Below are 22558 nucleotides of genomic sequence, written 5' to 3' on the forward strand. Positions count from 1 at the left end.
GCTAAAAGTAGCGAAATTTTGGGCTAAAAAGTAGCGAAAGTAGCGAAATTTTGGGCTAAAAGTAGCGAAATTTTGGGCTAAAAAGTAGCAAAAGTAGCCCAATTTTGGGCTACAAAGTAGCGAAATTTTGGGCTAAAAGTAGCAAAAGTAGCCCAATTTGGGGCTAGAAAGTAGCGAAATTTGGGGCTAAAAGTAGCGAAAGTAGCCCAATTTTGGGCTAAAAAGTAGTGAAATTTTGGGCTAAAAAGTAGCGAAAGTAGCGAAGTTTTGGGCTACAAAGTAGCGAAATTTTGGGCAAAAAAGTAGCGAAAGTAGCCCAATTTTGGGCTAAAAAGTAGTGAAAGTAGCGAAATTTTGGGTTAAAAAGTAGCGAAAGTAGCGAAATTTTGGGCTAAAAGTACCAAAAGTAGCGAAATTTTTGGCTAAAAAGTAGCGAAATTTTGGGCTACAATGTAGCGAAAGTAGCGATTTTTTTTTTTGCTAAAAAGTAGCGAAATTTTGGGCTGAAAGTAGCGAAATTTTGGGCTAAAAGTAGCGAAATTTTTGGGCTAAATGTAGCGAAAGTAGCCCAATTTTTGCTAAAAAGTAGCGAAAGTAGCGAAATTTTGGGCTAAAAGTAGCGAAAGTAGCCCAATTTTGGGCTAAAAAGTAGCGAAAGTAGCGAAATTTCGTGCTAAAAGTAGCAAAAGTTGCGAAATTTTGGGCTAAAAAGTAGCGAAAGTAGCGAAATTTTGGGCTAAAAAGTAGCGAAAGTAGCCCAATTTTGGGCTAAAAAGTAGCGAAATTTTGGCTAAAAGTAGCGAAATTAGCCCAATTTTGGGCTAAAAAGTAGCGAAATTTTGAGCTAAAAAGTAGCGAAAGTAGCGAAATTTTGGGCTAAAAGTAGCGAAAGTAGCCCAATTTTGGGCTAAAAAGTAGCGAAAGTAGCCCAATTTTGGGCTACAAAGTAGCGAAATTTGGGGCAAAAAAGTAGCGAAAGTAGCCCAATTTTGGGCTAAAAAGTAGCGAAAGTAACGAAATTTTGGGCTAAAAAGTAGCGAAAGTAGCGAAATTTTGGGCTAAAAGTAGCGAAAGTAGCCCAATATTGGGATAAAAAGTAGCGAAATTTTGGCCTAAAAGTAGCAAATGTAGCGAAATTTTGGGCTAAAAAGTAGCGAAAGTAGCAAAATTTTGGGCTAAAAGTAGCGAAAGTAGCCCAATTTTGGACTAAAATGTAGCGAAATTTTGGGCTAAAAGTAGCGAAAGTAGCCCAATTTTGGGCTAAAAAGTAGCGAAATTTTGGGCTAAAAGTAGCCCAATTTTGGGCTAAAAAGTAGCAAAAGTAGCGAAATTTTGGGCTAAAAGTAGCGAAAGTACCAAAATTTTGGGCTAAAAAGTAGCGAAAGTAGCGAAATTTTGGGCTAAAAGTAGCGAAATTTTGGGCTAAAAAGTAGCGATAGTAGCGAAATTTTGGGCTAAAAGTAGCGAAATTTTGGGCTAAAAAGTAGCAAAAGTAGCCCAATTTTGGGCTACAAGTAGCGAAATTTTGGGCTAAAAGCAAAAGTAGCCCAATTTTGGGCTAAAAAGTAGCGAAATTTTGGGCTAAAAGTAGCGAAAGTAGCCCAATTTTGGGCTAGAAAGTAGCGAAAATTTGGGTTAAAAAGTAGCGAAAGTAGCGAAATTTTGGGCTAAAAGTAGCGAAAGTAGCCCAATTTTGGACTAAAATGTAGCGAAATTTTGGGCTAAAAGTAGCGAAAGTAGCCCAATTTTGGGCTAAAAAGTAGCGAAATTTTGGGCTAGAAAGTAGCCCAATTTTGGGCTACAAAGTAGCAAAAGTAGCGAAATTTTGGGCTAAAAAGTAGCGAAAGTACCAAAATTTTGGGCTAAAAAGTAGCGAAAGTAGCGAAATTTTGGGCTAAAAGTAGCGAAATTTTGGGCTAAAAGTAGCGATAGTAGCGAAATTTTGGGCTAAAAGTAGCGAAATTTTGGGCTAAAAAGTAGCAAAAGTAGCCCAATTTTGGGCTACAAAGTAGCGAAATTTTGGGCTAAAAGCAAAAGTAGCCCAATTTTGGGCTAAAAAGTAGCGAAATTTTGGGCTAAAAGTAGCGAAAGTAGCCCAATTTTGGGCTAGAAAGTAGCGAAAATTTGGGTTAAAAAGTAGCGAAAGTAGCGAAATTTTGGGCTAAAAGTAACAAAAGTAGCGAAATTTTGGGCTAAAAAGTAACGAAAGTAGCGAAATTTTGGGCTACAATGTAGCGAAAGTAGCGATTTTTTTGCTAAAAAGTAGCGAAATTTTGGGCTAAAAGTAGCGAAAGTAGCCCAATTTTGGGCTACAAAGTAGCAAAATTTTGGGCTAAAAGTAGCGAAATTTTGGGCTAAAAAGTAGCGAAATTTTGGGCTAAAAGTAGCGAAAGTAGCCCAATTTTGGGCTAGAAAGTATGAAATTTCGTGCTAAAAGTAGCAAAAGTAGCGAAATTTTGGGCTAAAAAGTAGCGAAAGTAGCGAAATTTTGGGCTAAAAAGTAGCGAAAGTAGTGAAATTTTGGGCTAAAAAGTAGCGAAATTTTGGGCTAAAAAGTAGCGAAATTTTGGGCTAAAAGTAGCGAAAGTAGCGAAATTTTGGGCTAAAAGTAGCGAAAGTAGCCCAATTTTGGGCTAAAAGTAGCGAAATTTTTGGGCTAAAAAGTAGCGAAATTTTGGGCTACAAAGTAGCGAAAGTAGCCCAATTTTGGGCTACAAAGTAGCGAAATTGGGGCAAAAAAGTAGCGAAAGTAGCCCAATTTTGGGCTAAAAAGTAGCGAAAGTAACGAAATTTTGGGCTAAAAAGTAGCGAAATTTTGGGCTAAAAGTAGCGAAAGTAGCCCAATATTGGGATAAAAAGTAGCGAAATTTTGGGCTAAAAGTAGCGAAAGTAGCCCAATTTTGGGCTAAAAAGTAGCGAAATTTTGGGCTAAAGTAGCGAAAGTAGCCCAATTTTGGGGTAAAAAGTAGCGAAAGTAGCAAAATTTTGGGCTAAAAGTAGCAAAAGTAGCCCAATTTTGGGCTAAAAAGTAGCGAAATTTTGTGCTAAAAGTAGCAAAAGTAGCAAAATTTTATGGCTAAAAAGTAGCGAAAGTAGCGAAATTTTAGGCTAAAAAGTAGCGAAAGTAGCGAAATTTTGGGCTAAAAGTAGCCCAATTTTGGGCTAAAAAGTAGCGAAAGTAGCCCAATTTTGGGCTAAAAAGTAGCGAAAGTAGCGAAATTTTGTGCTAAAAAGTAGCGAAATTTTGTACTACAAAGTAGCGAAAGTAGCGAAATTTTGGGCTACAGAGTCGCGAAAGTAGCGAATTTTTTTTGCTAAAAAGTAGCGAAAGTAGCGAAATTTTGGGCTAAAAGTAGCGAAAGTAGCCCAATTTTGGGCTAAAAAGTAGCGAAATTTTGGGCTATAAGTAGCGAAAGTAGCCCAGTTTTGGGCTAAAAAGTAGCGAAATTTTGGGCTAAAAAGTAGCGAAATTTTGGGCTAAAAGTAGCGAAAGTAGCCCAATTTTGGGCTATAAAGTAGCGAAATTTTGGGCTAAAAAGTAGCGAAATTTTGGGCTAAAAGTAGCGAAAGTAGCCCAATTTTGGGCTACAAAGTAGCGAAAGTAGCAAAATTTTGGGCTAAAAAGTAGCGAAAGTAGCGAAATTTTGGGCTAAAAGTAGCGAAAGTAGGTTAGGTTAGGTTAGGTTAGGTTAGTTAGGTTAGGTTAGGTTGGTTAGGTTATGTTTAGGTTAGGTTAGGTTAGGTTAGGTTAGGTTAGGTTTGGTTAGGTTAGGTTAGGTTAGGTCAGGTCAGGTCAGGTCAGGTTAAGTTAGGTTAGGGACCGCCAGAAGGCATTTAGGGGCCCCTCTAGGGACGTCCAAGGGCCTCCAGGGACCTCCAGGGACATCCGAGGGGCCTCCAAAGACCTCCAGGGACCTTCAGGTACCTCCAGGGGTCGCAAGGGACCTCCAGTGACATTCAGGTGGGCCTCCAGGGACATTCAGGTGGGCCTCCAGGGACCTCAAGGGGCCTCCAGAGACCTCAATGGGCCTCCAGGGACCTCAAGGGGCCTCCAGGGACCTCAAGGGGCCTCCAGGGACCTCAAGGGGCCTCTGGGGGGTTCCTCCAAATACCTTCACGGGGCCTCCAGAGACCTCCATGGGCCTCCAGCGGCCTCCAGTGACCTCCAGGGGCCTCCAGGAGCCTTTAGGAACCTCCAGGAGGCATTTAGGGGCCTCCAGGTACCTCCAAGGGACTCCAGGGCCCTCCAAGGACCTCAAGGGCCCTCCAGGGACCTCAGGGGCCTTTAGGAGGGCCTGCAGAGACATCGTAGGAGCCCTCTAAAGACCTCCAGGGGCCTCCATTGATCTCCAGGGGCCTCCATGGGCCTTGAGGGACCTCCAAGGACCCCCCAGGGGTCCTAAGGGACATCCAGGGACATTCACGTCGGCCTCCAGGGGCCTCTGGGGGTCCTGGAGGAACATCCTAGGGGCCTCTAAGTACCTCCAGGGGCCTCCAGAGACCTCCAGGTGTCTCTAGGGACCTCCAGGAGGCATTTAGGGACCTCCAGGGACCTCCAAGGGCCTCCAAGGACCTCAAGAGGACTCCAGGGACCTCAACGGGCCTTTAGGGAACTCTAAGAGGCATTTCGGGGCCTCCAAGGACATTTAGAGGCCTCTAGGGACCTTAAGGTGCCCCACGGACCTACAGGGACCTCACGGGGCCTGTAGGGGCGCCTCCAGGGACATCCTAGATGCCTCCAAACACCTCCAGTTGCCTCAAAGGACTTACAGGGTCATTCAGGTGGCGTCCATGGGCCTCCAGAGACTTCCAGGGACCTCCAGGGGTCTCCAGGGACTTCCAGGGGTCTCCAGGGGCCTCAAGGGGTCTTTAGGAGGGCCTGCAGAGACATCGTAGGGGCCTCTAAAGATCTCCAGGGGCCTCTAGATACCTCCATGGGCCTCCTGGGACCTCCACGAGTCTTTACGAACCTCCAGGAGCCTCAAGGGACCTCCAGGGTCATTCTTGTGGCCTCCCGGGAAATCCAGGGGCCTTTATAGACCTCCAGAAGGCATTTATGGGCCTCCAGGGGCATCTAAGGGACGTCCAAGGGCCTTTAGGGACCTCCAGGGACCACAAGGGGCCTCTAAAGCATCTTAGGGACTTCCAGGGACCTCCAGAGGCCTCAGGGACGTCCAGGGGCCTCCAGGGACATCCAGAGACCTCCAGGACTTCTCAGGGACCTTCAGGAGCCTCAAAGGACCTCTAGGGACATTCACGTGGCCTCCAGGGGTCTCTAGGAACCTCCATAAGGCATTTAGAGGCTTCCAGGGATCTCCTAGTGACGTTCAAGGGCATCTAGGAACCTCCAGGGGCCTTTAGGGACTTCTAGAAAGCATTTAGGGACCTCCCGGGGCCTTTAGGGAAATCCAGCAGGCATTTAGGGGCCTCCAGGGGCCTTTAGGGACCTCCAGAAGGCATTTAGGTACCTGCAGGGGACGTCCAAAGGCATCCAGGGACCCCCAGAGGCCTCAACGGACCTCCAGTGACATTCAGATGGGCCTACAGGGACTTCAAGGGGCCTCCAGAGACCTCCAAGGGCCTCCAGTGACGTCTAGGGGGCCTGCAGGGATATCCTAGGGGCTTCCAAAGACCTAGACCTTCAGGGGCCTTCAAAGACCTCCAGGGTCCTCCAAGGACCTCCAGGGGGCCTTCAGGGACATCCAGGGACCCCCAGGTGCCTCAGACATTCCTCCAGGGACATTCGGGTGGGCCTCCAGGGACCTCAAGGGGCCTCCAGGGTCCTCGAAGGGCCTTCAGGAACCTCAAGGGGCCTGTAGGGACATCCTAGGGGCCTCCAAAGATCTCCAGGAACCTCCAGGTACCTCCAGGGGCCTTTAGGGACCTCCAGGAGGCATTTAAGGGCCTCCAGGCGGTATTTAGGGGCCTCCAGAGACCTCAGGAGGCCTCCAGGGACCTCCAGGGACATCCTAGGGGGCCTCCAGGGCCCTTAAAGGGCCTCCAGGAGCATCCAGGGGCCTCAAAGGTCCACCAAGGACATTCAGGTGGCCTCCAGGGGGCCTCCAGAACCTCTAGGAACCTCCAGGGGTCTTTACGGACCTTCAGGAGGCATTTAGGGGCCTCCGGGGATCTCAAGCGAACCTCCAAGGGCCTCCAGCGACGTCCATGGGCCTCCAGGGACCACTACGGGCCTTTAGGGAGCCTTTAGAGACATCTTAGGGGCCTCCAAAGACCTTTATGGGCCTTCAGGGACCTGCAGAGGCTTCCAGAGACCTCCAGAAGCCTCAAGGGACCTCTAGGCACATTTACGTGGCCTCCAGGGAAATCCAGGGGCTTTCAGGGACCTCCAGGGGCCTTTAGGGACCTCCAGGAGGCATTTAGGGGCCTCCAAGGGCCCTCAAAGGGCATCCAGAGACATTCCGGGACCTCCAAGAGGCATTTAGGGACCTCCAAGAGGCATTTAGGGGCCTCCAGGGACCTCCACGGACCTCCAGAGACCTCCGCGGACCTCCAGAGACCTCCACAAGGGGCCTGTAGGGGAGCCTCTAAAGACATCTTAACGGCCTCCAAAGACCTCCGTGGGCCTCCAGGGACGTCCAGGGGCCTCTAGTGATCTCCAGGAGCCTCAAGGGACCTCTAGGGACATTTATGTGACCTTCAGAGGCCTTTAGGAACCTCCAGGAACCTCCAGGGGCTTTTAGGGACCTTCAGAGGGCATGTAAGGGCCTCCAGGGGATTTTACGGACCTCCAGAAGGCATTTCGGGGCCTCCAGGGGGCCTCCAGGGACATCCGAGGGGCCTACAAAGAACTCCAGGGACCTCCGGATGGCCTTCAGGGGCCTCCAGGGACCTCCAGGAGCCCCCAGGGACCCCCAGGATCCTCAAGGGACCTTCAGGGACATTCAGGTGGGCCTCAAGGGGCCTCTAGGGGGGCCTGCAGGGACATCCTAGGGACTTCCAAAGACTTCCAGGGACCTCCAGGGGACTCTTGAAACATCTTAGCGCTCTTCAAAGACCTTCATGGGCCTTCAGGGACCTACAGAGGCTTCCAAGGACCCCCAGGGGCCTCAGGGGACCTCCAGGGACATTCAGGTGGACTTCCAGGGATCTCCAGGGGCCTCCAGGGACCTCCAAGGGCCTCCAGTGACTTCAAGGGGGCCTTTAGAGGGCCTGCAGGGACATCCTAGGGGCCTCCAAAGACATCCAGGGGCCTCCAAAGACCTCCAGGGTCCTTTAGGGACCTCCAGGAGGCATTTAGGGACCTCAAGAGGCCTCCAGGGACCTCAAGGGCATTTTGGGACCTCCAAGAGGCATTTAGGGGCCTCCAGGGACCTCCAGGAGCCTCAAGGGACCTGCAAGGTCATTCATGTGGCCTTCAGGGGCCTCCAGGGACCCCCAGGGACCTCCAGGAGGCATTTAGGGGCCTCCAGCGACCTCTAAAGGACGTCCAAAGGCCTTCGTGGACCTTGAGGGGGCCTTCAGGGACCTCAAGGGGCCTCCAGGTACCACCACGGGGCCTCCAGGGGCCTCAAGGGACATTCCAGGGGCCTCAAGGGACATTCCAGTGGCCTCCAAAGACCTCCTGGGGGCCTCCAGGGACATTCAGGTGTCCCCCAAGGGCCTCCGGGGACCTGTAGGGACCTCAATGGGCCTCCAGTGACCTCCAGGGGCCTCCTGGGACCTTACGGGGCCTGATGGAACATTCTAGGGGCCCTCCAAAGCCCTTCAGGGGCCTCCAGGGACCTCCAGGGGCCTCAAGGGGCTTCCAGGGACCTCAAGAGGCCTTTAGAGGGCCTGCAGAGACATCGTAGGGGCCTCCAGGGGCCCCCAGAGACCTCCAGGGGCCTGAAGTGACATCCGAGGGGCCTCCAAAGACCTCCAGAAGCCTCAAAGGACCTCAAGCGGCCTCCAGGGACCTCAAGAGGCCTTTAGGGGGCCTGCAGAGACATCGTAGGGACCCTTAGGGACCTTCAGGGGGCCTCCAGGGACCTTCAGGGGCCTCTAAGGGGCCTTCAGGGACATCCAAGGGGCCTCCAGGGACCTCCAAGGACCTCAAGGGATCTCCAGGGACCCTCCAGGTGTCTCAAAGAACCTCCAGGGACTTTCAGGTGGCCTCCAGGGACCTCCAGGGGTCTTTAGGGACCCCAAGAAGGCATTTAGGGACCTCCAGGGGACTTTAGGGATCTCCAGAAGGCATTTAGGGGCCCCTCTAGGGGCCTCCAAAGGCCTCCAGGGGCCTCCACGGACCTCCAGGAGTCTCCAGGGACCTCCAGGAGTCTCCAGGGACCTCCAAGGGCTTTAGAGGACCTCCAAAGGCCTCCAGGGACCTCCAGGAGTCTCCAGGGACCTCCAAGGGCTTTAAAGGACCTCCAAAGGCCTCCAGGGAACCTCCAAGGGCCTCCAGGGACCTCCAAGAGCCTCAAAAGACCCCCATAGGGTCATTCATGTGGCCTCCAGGGGCATCCAAGGGCTTCTACAGACCTTCAGCGGCCTCCAGGGACCTCAAGGGGCCTCCAGGGACCTCCAGGGGCCCTCAAAGGACCTCCAGTGGCCCTCAAAGGATCTCCAGGGGCCCTCAAAGGACCTCCAGGGACCCTCAAAGGACCTCCAGGGACATTCAGGTGGCTTCCAGGGGGCCTTTAAGACCTCCAGGAGGCATTTAAGGGCCTAAAGGGACCTCCAGAGGGACCTCCAAGGGCCTCCAGGGACCTCCACAAGGGGCCTCTAGGGGGGCCTCTAAAGACATCTTATGGCCCCCAAAGACCTCCAGAGGCCTCCAGGGACATCCAGAAGTCTCATGGGACCTCCAGGGATATTTACGTTGCCTCAAGGGACCTCTAGGGACCTCCAGGGGCTTCCATGGACCTCAAAGGGCTTTTACGGACCTCCAGGAGGTATTTAGGGGCCTCCAGGAACCTCCAAGGGATGTCCAAGGGCATCCAGGGGCCTCCAGGGACCTCAATGGGCCTCCAGGGACCTTAAGGGGCCTTTAGGGGGTCTGTAGACACATCGTAGGGGCCTCCAGAGACCTCCAGGGCCCTCCATGGACCTTCAGAGCCTCCAGGGACCTTTAGGGGCCTCCAGGGACCTCAAGGGGCCTCTAGGGGACCTCCAGGGACATCCGAGGGGCCTCCAAACACCTCGAGAGGTCTCCAGGTACCTCTAATAGCTTCCAGGGACCTCCAGGGACATTCAAGAGGCCCTCAAGGGCCTCCAGGGACCTCCAGGGGCCTCTACGGGGGCCCCTACAGAGACATCTTAGGAGGTCCCAAAGTGGCCTCCAGCGTCCTCCAGTGACCTCCAGGAGCCTCCAGTTGCCTCCAGGGACCTCCAGGAGCCTCAACGGACCTCCAGGGAAGTTCACGTGGCCTCCAAAGGCCCTCTAGAGACCTCAAGGGGCCTTTAGGGACCTCCCAAGAGGCATTTAGGGGTCTCTAAAGATCTTCAAAGGCCTCCAAGGACCTCAAGGGGCCACAGGGACCTCAAAGGGCCTCCAGGGATATCAAGGGACCTCCAGGGACCACAAGGGGCCTCTAGAGACATCTTTGGGGCCTCCAAAGACCTCCAGGAACCTCCAGGGGCCTCTAGGGACCTCCAGGGACCTCTCGGGGCCTCCAGAGACCTCTCGGGGCCTTCAGGGACCGCCAAGAGCCTCCAGCAACCTTAAGGGGCCTCCAGGGATATCCGAGAGGCCTCCAAAGACATCCAGGGGTCTCCAGGGACCTCCAAGGGCTTCCAGCGACCTCCAGAGACCTCTAGATGCTTCAAGGGACCTCCAGGGACAATCAGGTGGCCCCCAAGGGCCTTTAGAGACCTCCTTGGACCTCCAAAGGCCTCAAGGGGCCTCCAGTGACCTCAAGGGGCCTCCAGGGACTTCCAGGGACCTCTATGGGGCCTCCAGGGACATCCGAGGGGGCCTCCAAAGACCTCCAAGGGCCTCCACGGACCTCCACGGACCTCCAAAGGCCTTCTGGAGCCTCCAGGGACCTCCAAGAACCTTCAGGAGGCATTTAGGGGCCTCCAAGGGCCCCCAGAGGCCTCCAGGAACCTTCAGGAGCCTCCATGGACCTCCAGGAGCCTCAAGGGACCTGCAGGGTCATTCATGTGGCCTCCAGGGACCTTCAAGGGCTTTTACAGACCTCCAGAAAGCGTTTAGGGGCCTCCAGGGACCTGTAGGGGACGTCCACGGTCCTTCAGGGACCTCCAGGGGCCTTTAGGGACCTTCAGGAGGCATATAAGTGCCTCCAGGGGACGTCCAAAAGCCTCAAAGGACCCCCAGGGGCCTCCAGGGACCGCCAAGGGCCTCCAGCGACCTCAAGGGGCCTCTAGGGGACCTCCAGGGATATCCGAGGGGCCTCCAAAGACCTCCAGGGGTCTCCAGGGACCTCCAAAGGCCTTCAAGGACCTCCAGGGGCCTCCAGCGACCTCTAGGGACCTACAGGGACATTCAGGTGGCTCCCAAGGGCTTCCAGGAACCTCAAGGGGCCTCCAGGGACCTCCAGGGACCTTAAGGGGCCTCCAGGGACGTTCAGGGACTTCCAGAGACCTCTAGGGGGCCTCCAGGGGCATCCGACGGGGCCTTCAAAGACCTCCAGGGACCACCAGGAGTCTCCAGGGACCTACAAGGGCGTCCAAAGGCCTCCAAGAGCCTCCAGGAGGCATTTAAGGGCCTCCAGGGACCTCCAAAGGCCTCCAAGGACCCCTCAGGAGCCTCCTGGGACCTCAAGGAGCCTCAAGGGACCTCTAGGGGCCTCAAGGGACCTGCAGGGTCATACGTGTGGCCTCCAGGGACCTCCAAGGGCTTTTACAGACCTCCAGGAAGCATTTAGGGGCCTCCAGGTACCTCAAGGGGCCTCCAGGGGACCTCCCGGGGCCTCCAGGGACCTCAGGAGGCCTCCAGGGACCTCAAGGGGCCTCCAGGGACATCCTAGGGACTTCCAGGGGCCCTTAAGGGACCTCCAGGAGCATCCAGGGGCCTCAGCGGACCTCCAGGGACATTCAGGTGGCCTTCAGGGGCCTCCAGAACCTCTAGGGACTTCCAGGGGTCTTTACGGACCTCCAAAAGGCATTTAGGGGCCTCCGGGGACCTCAAACAAACCTCCAAGGGCCTCCAGCGACATCCATGGGCCTCCAGGGACCACTAGGGGCATTTAGGGAGCCTCTAGAGACATCTTAGGGGCCTCCAAAGACCTCCATGGGCCTTCAAGGACCTCCAGAGGCTTCCAGGGACCTCCAGAAGTCTCAAGGAGCTTCTAGGGACATTTACGTGGCCTTCAGGGAAATCCAGGGGCTTTCAGGGACCTCCAGGGGCCTTTAGGGACCTCCAGGAGGCATTTAGGGGCCTCCAGGAAACTTCAGGGGACCTTCAAGGGCCTACAGGGACCTCCACAGACCTCCAGAGACCTCCACAAGGGGCCTGTAGGGGGCCTCTAAAGACATCTTAAGGGCCTCCAAAGACCTCCGTGGGCCTCCAGGGACGTCCAAGGGCCTCTAGTGATCTCCAGGAGCCTCAAGGGACCTCTAGGGACATTTATGTGGTCTACAGAGGCCTCTAGGAACCTCCAAAGACCTCCAGGGGCTTTTAGGGACCTTAAGAGTGCATTTAAGGGCCTCCAGGGGATTTTAGGGACCTCCAGATGGCATTTCGGGGCCTCCAGGGGGCCTCTAAGGGACATCTGAGGGGCCTACAAAGACTTCCAGGGACCTCTGGAGGGCCTTCAGGGGCCTCCAGGGGGCCTCCAGAGACCTCCAGGAGTCCCTAGGGACCCCCAGGAGCCTCAAGGGACCTCCAGGGACATTAACGTGATCCTCCAGGGCCCTGTAAAGGCCTCAAGGGGCCTCTAGGGGGCCTTGCAGGGACATCCTAGGGGCTTCCAAAGACCTTCAGGGACGTCCAGGGGACTCTAGAAACATCTTAGGGATCTCCAAAGACCTCCATGGGCCTTCAGGGACCTCAAAGGACCTCCAGGGACATTCAGGTGAGCCTCCAGGGACCTCAAAGGCCTCTAGTGACTTCAAGGGGCGTCTAAGGGGCCTGCAGGGACATCTTAGGGGCCTCCAAAGACCTCCATGGGCCTCCAAATACCTCCAGGGGCCTTTAGGGACTTCCAGGAGGCATTTAGGGACCTCAGGAGGCCTCCAAGTACCTCAAGGGGCCTTTAGGGACCTCCAAGAAGCATTTAGGAGCCTCCAGGAGACCTCCAAGGGCCTCCAGTTACCTCCAGGGACCTCCAGGAGCCTCCACGGACCTCCAGCAGCCTCAAGGGACCCGCAAGGTCATTCATGTGGCCTCCAAGGGCCTCTAGGGACTTCCAGGAGGCATTTAGGGGCCTCCAGTGCCCTCTAAAGGACGTTCAAAGGCCTTCATGGACCTCCAGGGGCCTCCAGGGACCTCAAGGGGCCTCCAGGTACCTCCAGGGGGCCTCCAGGGGCCTCTATGGGGCCTCAAGGGACATTCGAGGGGCCTCCAAAGACCTCCTTGGGCCTCCAGGGATAAGGTTAATCGGATTATACCTTCCTTGAAAGGCGTGGTGAGATGTTTGAGGCCAGGGCGGACTGGAGGCAGTCTGGTTGTGGGAGTGGAACTGGCAAGTCCTCCGGGGTCTCCGTCTGTGGCAGCAGCGAAGTGTAGCAGACAGCTATGCGAGAGCCTGATGTGATCTTAGTGACCAAGTTAAGTCTGCAGTATGTGAGTATTGAATGAAAGACTAACCGGGTGTGGAGCGTTGTAGTAATCAATCCGTATTAGGGACTTAGGCGGAAGTTACGAGTGCAAGTGATGACCGCGGAGGTCAAGTGGTTTATGGGTATTGGAAGTGTTTTTACCTAAGAGAGTATATTAATATGTTATTAATTGTCAGAGTCTATTCTTGAAATTAAATGACAAAACCCGACGGCCTTTAAATACCTTTCATATTTTCACTCATTGTGTTCCAGTACAAACCTAGTGGTACGCCTCAAGGGTCTGGTGTGTGTAGGAGTACACGGTGGTGGGAACGGTTGCTGAGGCAAGGTGTTATGTGTTGTGTAATCGCTGTGTTCGGAATGAACCGGGGTTCAGCATCACGACAACCTCCAGGCACCTCCAGGGGACCTCCAAGGGCCTCCTAGGACCTCCACGGGCCTCCAGGTACCACAAGGGGCCTCTAGGGGCCAATAAAGACATGTTAGGGGGCCTCCAAAGGCCTCCAGGGACCTCCAGGGACTTCTAGGGACATTAACGTGACCTCCAGAGACTTCCGGGGGCCTCTAGGGACCTCCAGGAGACACTTAGGGGCCTCCATGGGACGTCCAAGGGCCTCCAGGAACCTCAAGGGACCTCCAGGGGTCCTCCAGGGACCTCAAGGGGCCTCCAGGGACATCCGAGGGGCCTTCAGGGACCTCCAGGGGCCTCCAGACACATCACGGGGCCTCTAGGGGGCCCTGCAGGGACATCCTAGTGACCTCTAAAGACCTCCAGGAGTCTTCAGAAGCCTCCAGGGACCTCAAGGGGCCTTTAGGGGGGCCCTCCATGGACATTCGAGGGTCCTCCAAAGACCTACAGAGGCCTTCAGGGACCTCAAGGAGCCTCCCGGGACCTCCAGGAGCTTCTAGGGACCTCCAGGGGCCTCAAGGGACCTCCAGGGACATTCAATTGGCTTCCAAGGGGCCTCCAGAGACCTCCAGGGGTTTTCAGGGACCTCAAGAGGCGTCCCGGGACCTCCAGAAACCTCCAGGGGTCTTGACAGACCTCCAGGAGGCATTTAGGGGCCTCCAGAGACCTCCAAGGGCCTCCAAGGGCCTCCAAGGATCTTCAAGGGCCTCCAAGGACCTCCACGGGCCTCCAGGGACCACAAGGGGCCTCTAGAGACATCTTAGGGGCCTCCAAAAACCTTCGTGGGCCTTCAGGAACCTCCCAGAGGCTTCCAGGAGCATCAAGGGACCTCCAGGGACATTCACGTGGCCTCCAGACGCCTCTAGGGACCTCCAGGGGCTTCCAGGGACCTCAAAGGGCCTTTAGGGACCTCCAGGAGGCATTTAGGGGCATCCAGGAACTTCCAAGGGACGTTCAAGAGCCTGAAGATACCTCAAAGGGCATTTAGGGGCCCTTCTAAGAACATCCAGAGGCCTCCAAGGACCTCTAGGAGCCCTCCAGGGACCTCAAGGGGCCTCCAAGGACCTCCAGGAGCCCTCCAGGGACCTCAAGGGGCCTCCAGGGACATCCTAGAGGCCTCCAAAAACCTCCAGGGCCCTTCAAGGACGTCAAGGGGCCTCCAGGGACCCCCCTGGAGCCTCCAGGGACCTCCAGGGGCCTCAAAGGACCTCCAAAGACATTCAGGTGGCCTCCAGGGACTTACAGGGGTTTTTACAGACCTCCTGGAGGCATTTAGAGGCCTCCAGGGACCTCCAAGGGCCTCCAGGGACCTCAAGGGGCCTCTAGAGCATCTTAGGGACCTCCAAAGACCTCTATGGGCCTCCAGGGGCCATTAAGGACCTCCAGAAGGCAATTAGGGGCATCCAGGGACCTCTAGGGGGCGTCCAAGGGCCTCCAGGGACCTTCAACAGTCTCCAGGGACCTCAAGGGGCCTCTAGGGGGCCTCCAGGTACCTCAAGGTGGCCTCCAGGGGCATCCAAAGGGCCTCCAAAGACCTCCAGGGGCCTCTTGTGACGTCAGGGGCTTTTAGGGACCTTAATAAGGCATTTAGAGACCTCCAGGGGGCCTCCAAGGGCCTCCAGGGACCTATAGAGGCTTCCAGGGACCTCAAGGGGCCACAAGTGACCTCCAGAGGCATCCAGGGACCTCAAAAGGCCTCTAGGGATTTCCAGAGGCCTTCAGGGACCTCAAGGGGTCTCCGAGGACCTCCAGGAGCCTCTAGGGGCTTCAAACGACCTCCAGGGACATTCAGGTGGCCTCCAGTGACCTCCAGGGGTCTTTACGGACCTCCAGAAGGCATTTCGGGTCCTCCAGGCACCTCCAGGGAAACTCCAAGGGCCTCCATGGGCCTCCAGGGTCCACAAGGGGCCTCTAGGGGGCCAAATGACATGTTAGGGGCCTCCAAAGACCTCCATGGGCCTCAAGGGACATCCAGACCTCTACAGGGACGTTCAGGGGCCTCCAGGAACCTCCAGAAGCCTCCAGGGACCTTCAGGGACTTCTAGGGACATTAACTTGGCCTTCAGGGACTTCCAGGGGCCCCTCTAGGGACCTTCAGAAGGCATTTAGGGGTCTCCAGGGGACGTCCAAGGGCCTGTATGGACCTAAAGGGGCCTCCAGGGACCTCAAGGGGCCTCCAAGGACCTCAAGAGGCCTCTAGGGACCTCAAGGGGTCCTCTAGGGACCTACAGAGGTCCTCCAGGGACCTCAAGGGGCCTCCAGGTACATCCCAGGGGCCTCCAAAGACCTCCAGGGGTCTTTAGGGACCTCCAGGAGGCATTTAGGGGCCTCTAGGAGACCTCCAAGGGCATCCAAAGACCTCCAGGGGCCTCCAGTGACCTCAAGGTGCCTTTAATGACCTCCAAGAGGCATTTAGGAGCCTCCAAGGACCTCCAGGGGCCTTTAGTGATCTCCAAGCGGCATTTGGGAGCCTCCAAAGACCTCCAGGGGCCATCAGGGACGTCAAGCAGTATCCAGGGACCTCTAGGAGTCTCCAGGGGCCTCAAGGGACCTCCAGCGACATTCAGGTGACCTCCAGGGGCCTTCAGACACCTCCAGAGCCTTCCAGGGACCATCAGGGGTCTTTACAAACCTCCAGGAGGCATTTAGGGTCCTCTAGGGTCCTCCAGGAGTCTTTACACACCTCCAAGAGGCATTTAGGGGCCTCTAGGGACCTTCCGGGGACCTCCGAGGGACTCAACGGGCCTCCAGGCACCTTAAGTGGCCTCGAGACATCTTAGGGGCCTCCAAAGACCTCTCAATGGCCCTCCAGGGGCCTCCAGTTACCTCCAGGAGCCTTCAGGGACCTCCAAGAGCTTTAAGGGACGTCCAGGGACATTCACGTGGCCTGCAGGGGCATCCAGGGACCTCCAGGGGCCTTTAGGGACATCCAAGTGGCATTTAGAGGCCTCCAGCTACCTCTAGGGGACGTCTAAGGGCCTCCAGGAACCTTCAGGGGCCTCCGGGGGCCTTCAGAGACCTCAAGGGGCCTCTAGGAGGCGTCCAGGGATATCCGAGCGGCCTCCAAAGACCTCCAGGGGCCTTCAGGGACGTCAAGGGGCCTCCAGGGCCTCCAGGAGCCTCCAGGGACCTCCAGGGACATTCAAGTGGCCTCCAGGGGCCTCCAGAGACCTCCAGGGCCCTTCTGGGACCTCCAGGGTTTTTTACTGACTTCCAGCAGGCATTTAGGAGCCTCCAGGGACCTCCAACGGCCTCCAGGGACCTCCACGGGCCCCCCAGGGACCTCAAGAGGCTTCCAGAGACCTCCAGGGGCCTCCAGGTACCTCCAAGAGCCTCAAGAAACCTCCAGGGACATTTACGTGGCCTCCAAGGGCTTTCAGGGACCTCCAGGGGCCTCAAGGGACCTCCAGCGGCCTCCAGGGACATCCGATGGGCCTCCAAAGACCTCTAAGGGCCTCCAGGGAGCTCCAAAGGCCTCCAAGGACCTCAAGAAGCCGCAAGGGACCTCCAGGGGCCTGCAGGGACCTCAAGGGGCCTTTAGGAGGCCTCCAGAGACCTGCAGGGGACCTCAAGGGACCTCCAGGGACATCCAGGGGCCTCAAGGGACCTCCAGGGATTTTCAGGTGGCTTCCAGGGGCCTACAGAGACCTCCAAGGCCCTCCAGGGACCTCCAAAGGTCTTTACAGACCTCCAGGAGGCATTTAGGGGCCTCCAGGGGACCTCCAAAGACCACGGGCCTCCAGGGACCACAAGGGGCCTCTAGGGAGCCTCTAGAAACATCTTAGGGGCCTCCAAAGACCGCCATGGGCGTCCAGGGACCTCCAGAGGCCTCCAGGGACGTCCAGGGGCCTCCAGGGACGTCCAGGAGCCTCACGGGACTTTCAGGAGCCTCAAAGGGCCTCCAGAGACATTCACGTGGCCTCCAGGGACCTTCAGGGGCCTCCAGGGACCTCAAGGAGCCTCCAGGGACCTCTAGGGGCCTTAAGGGACCTCTTAGAAGCATTTAGGGGCCTCCAAGGACCATTAGTCCTCTAGAGACCTCAAGAGGCCTCCAGGGACATCCAGGGGCCTCTAGAGACATCTTAGGGGCCTCAAAAGACCCCCGTGGGCCTCCAGAGACCTCCAGAAGCTTCCAGAGGCATTTTTAGGGACCTCCAAGAGGCATTTAGGGGGCCTCGAAGGACCTCCAAGGGCCTTTAGTGATCTCCAAGAGGCATTTAGGAGCCTCCAAAGACCTCCAGGGGCCTCAAGGGACCTCCAGGGGCGTCAAGGGACACTCCAGGGACATTCAGGTGACCTCCAGGCCTTCCAGGGACCTTCAGAGGTTTTTACAGACCTCCAGGAGGCATTTAGGGGCCTCCAAGGACCTCCATGGACCTCCAGTTACCTCCAGAGTCTCCAGGGACCTCTAAGAGCTTCGAGGGACATCCACGTGGCGTTCAGGGGCATCCAGGGACGTCCAGGGGCCTTTAGGGACCTCCAAGTGGCATTTAGGGGCCTCCAGCGACCTCTAGGGGACGTCCAAGGGCCTCCATTGACCTCTAGGGGACGTCCAAGGGCCTCCAGCGACCTCTAGGGGACGTCCAAGGGCCTCCAGCGACCTCTAGAGGACGTCCAAGGGCCTCCAGGAACCTTCAGGGGCCTCCAGGGACCTCAAGAGGCCTCTAGGGGCCTTCAGGGACCTCAAGGGGCCTCTAGGAGGCCTCCAGGGATATTCGAGGGGCTTCCAAAGACCTCCAGGGACCTCCAGGGGCCTTCAGGGACGTGAAGAGGCCTCTAGGGACATTCAGGTGACCTCCAGGGCCTTCCAGGGACCTTCAGGGGTCTTTACAGACCTCCAGGAGGCATTTTGGGGCCTCCAAGGGCCTTCAGGGACGTCAAGGGGCTTCCAGAGACCTCCAGGGACATTCAGGTGGCCTCCAGAGTCCTCCAGGGCCCTTCAGGGACCTCTAGGGGTCTTTACGGACCTCTAGCAGGCATTTAGGAGCCTCCAGGGACCTCCAACGGCCTCTAGGGACCTCCATGGGCCCCCCCAAGGGCCTCCAGGTACCTCCAGGAGCCTCCAAGGGCCTCAAGAAACCTCCAGGGACATCTTGTGGCCTCCAAGGGCCTCCAGGGGCCTTTAGTGACTTCCAGGAGACATTTAGGGGCCTCCAGGGACCTCTAGGGGGGACATCCAAGGGCCTCTAGAGACCTCCACCGGCCTCCAGGGACCTCACGGGGCTTCCAGGGTCATCTGAGGGGCCTCCAAAGACCTCCAGGGGCCTTCAGGGACATCATGGCCCTTTAGGGACCTCCAAGAGGCATTTAGGGGCCTCCAGGGACCTCAAGGGGGCTGCAAGAGACCTCCAAGACCCTCCAGGGCCCTCCAGGGCCCTCCAGGGACCTCTAGGGGGCCTCCAGGGGCCTTCAGGGACCTCAAGGGGCCTCCCGGGACCTCAAGGGGCCTCCCGGGACCTTCAGGGGCCTCCAGGGGCCTCAAGGGACCTCCAGGGATTTTCAAGTGGCCTCCAGGGGCCTGCAGGGACCTCCAGAGGCCACTAGATGGCCTCCAGGGACATCCTAGGGGCCTCCAAAGATCTCCAGGGGCCTCCAGGAACCTCCAGGGGCCTTCAGGGACCTCCCAAGACCTCCAGGAGCCTCCAGGGACCTCAAGGTAGTATTGTAAAGATTATAAGAAAAGATCAATTTATAAGGTAGTCTTGAAAAGATCGCTTTGTATGGTCCAACACAGGAAGAGATTTAGCTTACCTCAAGAGTGTCCGTCGGTCAGAAATAGATTCAGGTATTCTTGAAAAGGTGTATGGAAAACACCACCATGAAAGCCGCTAACACTGTTCATCTATGCTATTTGTATCAGATGGATCATCACTGAATGCAGAAAACGATTCATCTATGTATCATCTAAATAAACTGTAGATAGCATAGGATTGCAAGGGTGACGCTCAGAGCTACAACTGGATACACTCGCAGTATCGTCTTCATATGTGCTGTATCACTTGCATCCGAACTTTGTGTTAGGTCCTTATTGCGCCTATCTTCACCAATATTATGACCCTTATATTCTTCAAACAATAAGGTTTGAATTTCACCCACAGAGCGTTATCTTTCCAACACCGTGTCGGACAGGTGTTTGAGAGCCAGAGGTGCGTGCGCCACCCATGGTTGCTCATTCAGTACTAACCCAGCCAGCAGCCCTAAGGCATTCTGTGATTTTTTCCAAGATGGTTGCCTCTCAATGAAGGTCCTAAGAGTCCATTTCGTGCACAACCAACCTCGTACACATTTAGAATTGGTACCGAAAAATCAAAAAGAGTTTTCTCGGTTGGCGCAGTTTCCCGCCGACCGAGAATACTTGGTTGGCGCAGTTTCCCGCCGACCGAGAATACTCGGTTGGCGCAGTTTCCCGCCGACCGAGAATACTCGGTTGGCTCAGTTAAGTGGTTAAGTAGGGCAAGGGCCTTAGAGCATTCAACTTGGCGGTAAGAGATATGGGGCGATCAAGACAAACGAGTGTCAAAGATTAACCCCAAAAGCCGAGCGGAATCCTTGTACACAAGGGGATGACCATAAAACGACAAAGAGGGACGAAGAACGACATACTTCCGAGAAAAAATCATAGCACAAGTCTTAGATGTAGAGAACTTAAAGCCATGCTCGGTGGCCCAAGACAACATAGCATCAATCGCAAGTTGAAGCCGCAGTTGAAGGAGAGGCGAAGCATCACCTCAACAGTAAAAGGTAAGATCGTCGACATAGAGAGCGGAGAAGATGCCAGAAGGAAGGGAGGAAAGAAGACCATTGAGGGCAACCAGAAAAAGAGTAGTGCTCAGAACACTACCTTGGAGTACACCCTCATATTGCCTAAAAGGGGCAGAGAGAGAGTGGTACCAAGCCTCACTGGACAGGAATGACGAGAGAGGAAACCTTGGAGGAAGAGAGGGAGATTCCCACGAAGACCAAAAGAATGAAGTTGGGACAGAATATGATACTGCCAGGTAGTGTCATAAGCCTTTTCCAGGTCAAAGAGGACAGCAACAACGGAGGTCTTCGCAGCAAAAGCAGTACGAATATAAACCTCCAAATTCACTAGGACATCTATTGTGCTGCGGCACTTGTGAAAACCAAATTGAGAAGGGGAGAGGTGGTGATAGTGTTCTAAGAACCACATCAGACGAACGTTAACCATACGTTCAAAGAGCTTACAGACAACTCATGAGGGCAATAGGGCGGAAGTCCTTGGGGGATGACCCCGAGAGACCCTGGTTTCCGCACAAGGAGGACAACAGCATCGAGCAAGCCCTCAGGGATTGACGAAGACTCCCAGACCCGATTAAACAGACTCGGTAAATACTGAGACATGCACGGAGGGAGATGGCGAAGCATCTCATAATGAATGCCATCGGAGCCCGCTGCCGTAGAACCACAGAGGGCCAGGGCAGACTGAAGCTCAGAAAGAGAGAGAAGGGATCGTTATTGGGAAGGCTGAGTTGGGTACAGAAATCTAAAGATCGAGATTCAAGAAGAGGCTTACGAAGGAAGGAAGGATTGAGAAAGATGAGAACAAGAGCTAATAGATGAAAAGTGGGAACCCAATTCAGTCGCGACCTGCAACGGGTCTGCCACAAGAGTACCACAGAGGTGAAAGACCAGCGAGACATCAGGAATGAACTTTCCCACTATCTTGCGGATAAGTTTCCAGATCTGCGGCAGAGGAGTTTCGGACGTAATGGTGGAGACACAAGACATCCAACACGCACGTTTAGCTGTACGGATGGTCCTGCGGGCCACCACACTCGCCATCCGAAACAAAAGAAAAAAGACTCAACCGTCTGCCGACGGTGGTCTCTCTTCCAGGCTGCATGCTTACAGCGGACAGCCCGAGCACAGTCCACATTCCACCAGCGAACGCACTTCCGCGTTCCCCGAGAGGAAGAGCGAGGAATAGAGCGGACGGCAGCGTCGAAGAGTGTCATGAAAAAGGAGGAGGGAGAGGTAGAGAGGAGAGGTCAGTGAGAGTAGCATGAAGGGTGAAAAGGTTCTAGTCAGCTTTGGCAAACCGCCACCTAGGGAAGGAGAGGGGAGGGTGAAAAGAGAAAAGGGAAACAAGGATGGGGAAATGGTCACTGTTATAGAGGTCATCAAGAGCCCGCCACGTGAGATCTAGGTAAAGGGACGACGAGCAGAAAGATCAAGACAGGAAAGGGTGCGAGTTTGAGAGTCCACATGGGTGGGCTCACCAGAATTCAGAAGAGACAGGGAAGAAGAGAGGACGAACGGTTTGAGAAGGCGGCCTCGGGTGTTTGTCAGAACATCACCCCAGAGGGTATGTCGACAGTTGAAATCACCCAACAGGAGCACCGGCTCTGGCAAGGAGTCCAGGAGGTCCTTAAGATTAGGAAGGGAAAGCGGGACATTTGGGGGGAGATAAATGGAACAGACTGTATACCATTTATTCACAAAATCACGGGCAGCAGAACAATGGATAGGTAATGGAAACAGTAGGGGGACGAAGGGAATATCAGTACGAATCAAGAGAGCAGTAGAGTTATGGGCCCCAGCAAGAGCTGGGGGGGGGGGGGAGAAAGGAATAACCACAAAAGTGACCAGGACGAGAACCAAGCATCGGTTCCTGGAGACAAACACAAAGTGGACAAACTTCTGATTACACAACTTCTGTGTAATCACAAGTTGGAGTTCATGGAAGTTGACATAAAATCCACGAATATTCCATTGAAGAAATAAAGGTAAAGAAGAACACAGTATATTAAATAAGCTTAAGACCAGGATCAGCAAAATCGAAGTTAGGGGGCATGGGTAAACTTAGTAAGGATGGAGGGAAGGGAGCGGGAGGACAGACAAGAGGCTGACGGACAGGGTCAGGAGGGGAAGGAGACAACTGAGAGGGGCAGTCAAGGACAGCAGGAGGAGAGGGGGCAGAAACTGGGGAGTGCACCTCAGCAAGGGCAGCAACCAAGAGGGAATGTGAGGCGAAAGAGACCTCCATAGCTGGGGACAGGGGGGGCCCCAACTACTGAAATGGGAGGAGACGCAGTGATAGAGTCAGAGGAAGGGGGCGAGGAAGAAAGCGATGCCTTCTTACCCGCTGGGGAGGAGGGAGAGGAGTCAGGCATACAGGCCAGGCAGGCTAGACTCAATGGTCTCAGCAGGAGAAGAAGAACGGGAGTGAACAACATGAAGATTGCTGGGAGGATGATGGACATCAGCTTGGACAGACAGGCGGCGTAGAGGGCCAAGAGATTGTGGGGAGGAACGGGAAGAAGGATGGGGGGGGGGGGAAAGAAGACAGGAGACATGGCAGACAGAGTAGGAAGGGGGGAGGGGAAACTCCAGAAGGAGAATTGGGAAAGAGACCTTCCAGGACAGAACGTAAAGGAACAGGAGAGGTGGTGGTGGATGTGTCCAGGTCCAAGGCCTGGAAACGGTTGCAGGACTGAGGAAGGT

General features: G+C 55.2%; 4 protein-coding genes across 4 annotated transcripts in view; all 4 read left to right on the plus strand.

Annotated features, from left to right (window-relative positions):
* The window catches only part of LOC123760251 (acylamino-acid-releasing enzyme), a 246343-nt gene that overhangs the window by 211938 nt on the left and 11847 nt on the right, over positions 1-22558 (plus strand). The gene's annotated exons all lie outside the window — the stretch shown is intronic.
* On the plus strand, positions 6826-8663 carry LOC138372711 (basic salivary proline-rich protein 1-like). Its single transcript, XM_069338224.1, has 3 exons — positions 6826-6906; positions 7033-7359; positions 8214-8663. The coding sequence occupies exons 1-3, from the start codon at positions 6826-6828 to the stop codon at positions 8661-8663; spliced, it is 858 nt and encodes a 285-aa protein (XP_069194325.1).
* LOC138372712 (pre-mRNA 3' end processing protein WDR33-like) lies at positions 8750-13846 on the plus strand. The gene is made up of 6 exons (XM_069338225.1): positions 8750-8894; positions 9460-10150; positions 10473-11065; positions 11278-11418; positions 11949-12275; positions 13305-13846. The coding sequence occupies exons 1-6, from the start codon at positions 8750-8752 to the stop codon at positions 13844-13846; spliced, it is 2439 nt and encodes an 812-aa protein (XP_069194326.1).
* LOC138372713 (collagen alpha-1(XVII) chain-like) lies at positions 15488-17669 on the plus strand. Its single transcript, XM_069338226.1, has 4 exons — positions 15488-15660; positions 16058-16412; positions 16474-16769; positions 17210-17669. The coding sequence occupies exons 1-4, from the start codon at positions 15488-15490 to the stop codon at positions 17667-17669; spliced, it is 1284 nt and encodes a 427-aa protein (XP_069194327.1).

The sequence above is a fragment of the Procambarus clarkii genome, chromosome 39, assembly GCF_040958095.1.
Source record: "Procambarus clarkii isolate CNS0578487 chromosome 39, FALCON_Pclarkii_2.0, whole genome shotgun sequence".
In the NCBI taxonomy this organism is placed as follows: domain Eukaryota; kingdom Metazoa; phylum Arthropoda; class Malacostraca; order Decapoda; family Cambaridae; genus Procambarus; species Procambarus clarkii.

Excerpts from the sequence above, each read along its gene's own strand:
- LOC138372711 (XM_069338224.1), top strand. The coding sequence starts at position 6,826 with ATGGCCTTCAGGGGCCTCCAGGGACCTCCAGGAGCCCCCAGGGACCCC. Across the intron at positions 6,907-7,032 it reads GGACCTTCAGGGACATTCAG|GGACCTACAGAGGCTTCCAA; the intron begins GTGGGCCTCAAG and ends ATGGGCCTTCAG. Across the intron at positions 7,360-8,213 it reads AGCCTCAAGGGACCTGCAAG|GGGCCTCCAAAGGCCTCCAG; the intron begins GTCATTCATGTG and ends GGGCCCCTCTAG.
- LOC138372712 (XM_069338225.1), top strand. The coding sequence starts at position 8,750 with ATGGCCCCCAAAGACCTCCAGAGGCCTCCAGGGACATCCAGAAGTCTC. Across the intron at positions 11,419-11,948 it reads GAGACCTCCACAAGGGGCCT|GGACCTCAAAGGACCTCCAG; the intron begins GTAGGGGGCCTC and ends ATGGGCCTTCAG. Across the intron at positions 12,276-13,304 it reads AGCCTCAAGGGACCCGCAAG|GAACCTCAAGGGACCTCCAG; the intron begins GTCATTCATGTG and ends AAGGGCCTCCAG.
- LOC138372713 (XM_069338226.1), top strand. The coding sequence starts at position 15,488 with ATGACCTCCAAGAGGCATTTAGGAGCCTCCAAGGACCTCCAGGGGCCT. Across the intron at positions 15,661-16,057 it reads GGACCTCCAGCGACATTCAG|GGGACGTCTAAGGGCCTCCA; the intron begins GTGACCTCCAGG and ends AGCTACCTCTAG. Across the intron at positions 16,413-16,473 it reads AGACCTCCAGGGGCCTCCAG|GGACCTCCAGGGGCCTCAAG; the intron begins GTACCTCCAAGA and ends AAGGGCTTTCAG.